The sequence below is a fragment of the Cryptotermes secundus genome, unplaced genomic scaffold (genome assembly GCF_002891405.2).
Source record: "Cryptotermes secundus unplaced genomic scaffold, Csec_1.0 scaffold545, whole genome shotgun sequence".
Taxonomy (NCBI): Eukaryota; Metazoa; Arthropoda; class Insecta; order Blattodea; family Kalotermitidae; genus Cryptotermes; species Cryptotermes secundus.
Genome location: NW_019737089.1, coordinates 1,163,872 through 1,169,517, shown reverse-complemented (window position 1 = coordinate 1,169,517; position 5,646 = coordinate 1,163,872). Strand labels below are relative to the sequence as shown.

Genomic DNA, 5,646 nt, shown 5'->3' with positions numbered 1-5,646 from the left:
TTACATATGAGGTTGATGCATTTGTGCATGTCGTACTAAGCAAGGTATAAAAACAGTTGCTTTATGAGGAATTAGTTCGTACCATTGAATATTTGACGCAATAGACAAGGTGTCGCAGAAACCGATGTTGCTATAACCAAGTTTTACTGTATTCATAGTCGATTTCAGTTTCAGTTTTCTGAACTCTACTTGGCATTCAAAATGTGAACAGCGCACTCTTTTACTCTTCGTACTTGTAACAAAGTTTCGCAGAGTGAGAGCTGACGCCCTCCAAAATGGCCGTGAAGTTATTTCCACGAGTCGTCAGAAAAGGACCAGTAAAAACGATGCTGAAATAAGCGTAATCTTAAAAGCTGACATTAAAGTATACAGAATCGTCTGTTTGTGGTTAAGCACGGGTTACGTATAAACTTATAGTCTGGAATCCATTATTCAACACGAACGTGAAGACGGTTGCATCATTGTCAGCTGGTCACATGTCATTACGTCATCAATACAAGTTATACTCGTATGGTTGCGTACCGTTGTAATCCATAACATACTTTATCACATAATATGAACGAATTTATGTTGGCTGTTTACCCGACATGTCTAAAAGACCACCCGAATTCAAATACCACCTCTAGTCGACAATACCTCTGTTTTATGAATTGTGTTTTGGGCGATTTTAGTGTAATGCAACACACTATGCGGAGACAGCCCCTATCCCCGACCATCAGTAGACCAGACCCCGACCAGACCCCTCTAAAAAGTTTTGAATAAATTGTTACGTAATAATTTAGCGCATTTATTTAACGGTTGCAGGATAACCTTGAGAACATATTTGTAAGCAGAAAATTTGAAACTGCAATGCAAATTGCATTAGGTTCTACTTTAAAGCCAAAAAACCAAGAGTATAATGCATGTAGTACATAACGTACATGTATAAATCCCTATGTATATTTTTATTTCATTATGAACAGTTGACTGGATTTGCCTATTGTATTTGATATTCATGTAAATTATTATTAGGGGCAACAAATNTGTTGGAAAAAGGGTAGGTTTCGAGCTTTCGAAACCTGATTTCGAGCTTTTAAGAAAAATAACGGGAGAATATCGATGGATGACGTAAATGCGAGTACAGTTCTCTCTAAATTATAGTAAACTAACATTGACTGTCATACAAAACATTTAAACAAATGTGATACTCACTGAAAAAAAAAAATCTTTAAAAATACATTGCCGCGGTTGAGCCGCAAAGCGGTTAAACAGCGCGCGGATAATCGAGAGTCTACTGTACTTACAGGCGGAACGAACTGCTGTTTTCTTGCAGAAGTTCCTCTGTATTTAAGTTAATGGAAATGGTTTATGTTCCTACAGCTTAAACATGAGTCATTGGCCTGAAGGTGTCGGCATTTTGGCCATTGAGCTGATTTTTCCGTCACAATACGTGGAACAAAGTGAACTGGAAGTGTATGACAAGGTTCCAGCAGGGAAATACACACTGGGACTTGGTCAGAGCAGGATGGGCTTCTGTACTGACAGAGAGGACATCAACTCCCTCTGTCTTACCGTTGTTAGCAAACTCATGCAGAGAAATAACATTGGTAAGTAACAAAAATATCCCCAATGATTTGATCCGAAGACTGTTTACTTGTGTAAAACAACTCATCTGATTAGAAAAATACGGGTCCAGCACATTTCACAAATAAATTACAGCACAGAAAACTGAAACATAGAACTCAAAAAGAAAAGAAGGGAGAAGAAACATCATCAGCCAATCCCACACTAGAGTTATCAGCGCAAATGTGAGAGAAGACGAGACTGATTTGAAATAAAAGATTTTTATGCACAGCCTCATAGAATGTGTCAAAGGTATTTCATGGTTTCTTGAGTTCGAAATTTTGTTACACAATATCGAAACTTTCCCTTCCCATAATTCGTTTCAAGCACTAGGAGAACGTTATAACCAAAAAAAGCTGAATTACAAGCATTATGCTATAACCATTCGGGTCCCCTCTCTAAATATTCTTGCAAATATGTGGGGTGGGGGGGGGGTTGGACTGGATTCATCTGGCTCAGAATAGAGATCAGTGGTGGGCTCCTATGAACACGACAACTAACCTTCTGGTTCCACAAAATTCTGAAAATTTCTTGAGTGGCCGGGCAACTGTTGGTTTTCAAGAAGTAGTCTGCTTCGTGGAGTTATTTATGTAAAATGCATAGTTCCTTGTACAATCAAATGCTTTCCTTTCATCTCTGTCAGAAGGGTCTGATAATTCGTTTCAAGCACTAGGAGAACGTTATAACCAAAAAAAGCTGAATTACAAGCATTATGCTATAACCATTCGGGTCCCCTCTCTAAATATTCTTGCAAATATGTGGGGGGAGGGGGGGTTGGACTGGATTCATCTGGCTCAGAATAGAGACCAGTGGTGGGCTCCTATGAACACGATAACTAACCTTCTGGTTCCACAAAATTCTGAAAATTTCTTGAGTGGCCGGGCAACTGTTGGTTTTCAAGAAGTAGTCTGCTTCGTGGAGTTATTTATGTAAAATGCATAGTTCCTTGTACAATCAAATTCTTTCCTCTCGTCTCTGTCAGAAGAGTCTGATATGAATAAATGTTCTAGGATATCTTAATTTTACAGACTGCAATAACATGAACATCCTTCTGCTTGTGTGTATGTGTGTAACAAGCGGTTAAAACAAATATCTTGATCTTTAATTCTTAGGGTAATGGTATAAAACATAATCCTGTCAACACAGTTTGCAGAATTTTGCTATATACGTATATTTCACGTCAGACACATTTATTAAAAACATCTTGTTTCTTCATCCACTTATGTTTTCTGACGTGTTTCTTATGAACATATTTTATTTTTGGCTAATGTGAAAGGTAAGGCCTTGCGACGAGCTGATCACTCGCCCAAGGAGTCCTACCATATGTTTAAGATCTAGTAAACCGAAGTGAAACAGAGAGTTTCATGGAGGTAGGCCTAGGCCCAAAATGAGGGCTGTAGCGCCAAAGGAAAAAAAAATGTGAAAGGTAAAGGCAAAGTTGTCCCTGTGCTTAACTAACTATGCACCATGCCATGAAGGCGTATGGGGGACTGAATGTATAGACCTACGTTTTCTTGACCTTGGCACTAGCTGGAGGTGAATGGTCAGCTTCACGCCTCTGCCGCTTTACCACCGCGGAAAGAGCCCCCCTTTACCCATTGGATAGGAGGTTGGGTAGACCCCAGAGCCAGTCTGGACGACGGGAGAGTAGAGAAAATTCTTAACGCTAGCGGGACTCGAACTCCGACCCCTCGGCCGTCCAACCAGTAACTAGTCGCTTTACCGACCGCGCTATCCCGACTCCTGTGGCTAGTGTTGCAACTTATAATATTTGTAAAATAACTATAGTTGCTATGTTTCATTTCAGGACTGACTGCTTTAGGATATATTAGAATGGGAATAGTTTGGGAGAGTCTGTAACTATTTAAAAGATTACTTTTCTTTTTTAATTAGACGGTAATCTATAAATACATATACTTCTTTTATTCTATCATACAGTTTAGTAAAGTTCCTCGAGAAAATCTTTCAAGTCAGTCCATGGCTTTTAAAAATTCGATAATTTGCATATTCTTTAAGAAATATCAAAGCATAAATAAATCTGCCGTTTATATTTGATAGATTAGAACACAACTTTTGTCAACAAATGTTTGAGTCAATCTGCAACACATTTTGCTAACAAGCAGTTTCCTTAAGTTTTATGAAACAGGGGAGTAGACATATAACTGTATCTTTCCCCCCACCCTTCACTCCGGCTTTTGGAATGAAGATGAAACTATCTGACAAATATTTTTGAGCAGCTTGTGTCTACTAATGTAAAATTAACCTCTTTTCGTTTTCTTCTTTCTGGAATTCACTAATGCATTATTGGGTAGCTAAGTGAATATTGGCTTGTGAATCTATACTCTTAGTAGGATGGGTTAGTCTAGAAGTAAACACAGAGAAAACTAAGTATATGTTGCAGTCTCGTCACCAGAATGCAGGGCAAAATCATGACATAAAGATAGGAAACAGATGTTTTGAAAATGTGGTACAATTAAGATATTTGGGAACGACGATAATAAATCAAAACCTGATTCAGGAGGAAATTAAGTGGAGATTGAACTATTTTTTACAAGTTTGCCGATGGGTAGAAGAACCAGTAAAAGGCAGAACAAGAGAAAGAGAAGAGACTGAAAATTTCTTCATCGTTTATAGTAGTCAGAATTCATGGCCGCAGATCCAGAGGTCCCGGGTTCGATTCTCGGCTCTACCAGATTATCTGAGAAGTAGTGAGCCTGGAACGGGGTCCACTCAGCCTCATGAGGATAATTGAGGAGCTATTTCAAGGAAACAGCGGCTCCGGTCTAGAAAATCGAGACTAACGGCAGTGGGGATTCGTTCTGCTCACCATGCGACAACCTCTATCTGCTAAAGTTGGCACTAACTTCGCCGACAACCGGCGGTTGCTCGGCTGGTATAGTTTGCTTGCGGACTCAAACCACGGCGTATTTGTTTTGTTTTTATTTCTTACTCTGCTTCAGTTTTTATGGATTACGCCCCCTGGCCTGTTCTGATTCAGGATTAACGTCCTGTTTCAATATTCAGGAGACATATCCATGCCCACGGTGGGATTCAAATCGTTAATCTCGATGTCCGAACGGTGGAAGGCAAGGCACGCCTTCGACTCCCACTGCAGTCATGATCAACATCAAGATTTTCTAGTGGCGTAAACACTATTCTTGATGGCTGTAATGAAGTCCAGTTTTGTGCCCTTTATTCATATTTCGCTTCGTTCATGTCTTATGTGATTGCAGACTATTCCAGCATTGGATATCTACAGGTTGGGACAGAAACCATAATAGATAAATCCAAAAGCGTAAAGACTGTACTGATGCAGCTGTTTGAGGAGAGTGGTAACCATGATGTCGAGGGCATAGACACTACTAACGCCTGCTATGGCGGTACTGCTGCTTTGTTCAATGCTCTGGCGTGGATCGAATCTAGTTCATGGGATGGTAAGTACGATTGAATGCATTTTCTTAAGTGCATAGGATTGATTAATGTTCTTATGTTACAGTTAGTTTAATGCTGAGTGCCTACTTTTCGTAACGTGGCATTCCATTTTCGAAATCAGTGATTATGTCTTCGTACCGCTCATGGGATGCAATCCCACTGTGTTCATAGCTATCTGTGTGTGTCTTTCTGCTAGTTCCTGTAGCTATAGAAGCCTTGCTCCCAGTTCTCCATCCAGATATTCCAACCACTTTCTGGATACTGCTTTAGAAAACTCTGTGCAGTTTCATATTGCGTTCTTCTGGGTTTTGACACCGTTTAGTCTGATAAGTGGTTACCAGTGTTTCGGAGGAAACTGCTGCCTCTGTGTCCGAGATAGACGTTGAGATGAAGTGAGCGAGTTCTCCAAATTGTTGGTACCCACCTCCAGGCTACACAGTTCCTTAACCCAAAACACCACAATATGAATCCTTGCCGCCCTGAACACTCCAAAAACAATGCAAGAGCGTCCTGTTCGACGCCATATAATATATCCAGTTGAAGACCATCGTTGTGGAAAGTAGCGTCATTGTAAACAGAGTAAATGAGCAAGACGTTGGGAATGGTGATAAG

At 40.1% G+C, this 5,646-nt stretch overlaps 1 protein-coding gene and 1 long non-coding RNA gene across 2 annotated transcripts in view; one reads left to right on the top strand and one right to left on the bottom strand.

Moving 5' to 3' along the window:
- LOC117282758 overlaps window positions 1-5,646 on the bottom strand; it is a 133,585-nt gene that overhangs the window by 5,998 nt on the left and 121,941 nt on the right. The gene's annotated exons all lie outside the window — the stretch shown is intronic.
- LOC111870098 (hydroxymethylglutaryl-CoA synthase 1) overlaps window positions 1-5,646 on the top strand; it is a 36,496-nt gene that overhangs the window by 12,720 nt on the left and 18,130 nt on the right. Inside the window, exons 2-3 of the mRNA XM_023862099.2 lie at window positions 1,360-1,586; window positions 4,836-5,036. Of these exons, the coding sequence (XP_023717867.1) occupies window positions 1,367-1,586; window positions 4,836-5,036 (421 nt within the window). The 5' untranslated portion in view covers window positions 1,360-1,366. The remainder of the gene's footprint in view (window positions 1-1,359; window positions 1,587-4,835; window positions 5,037-5,646) is intronic.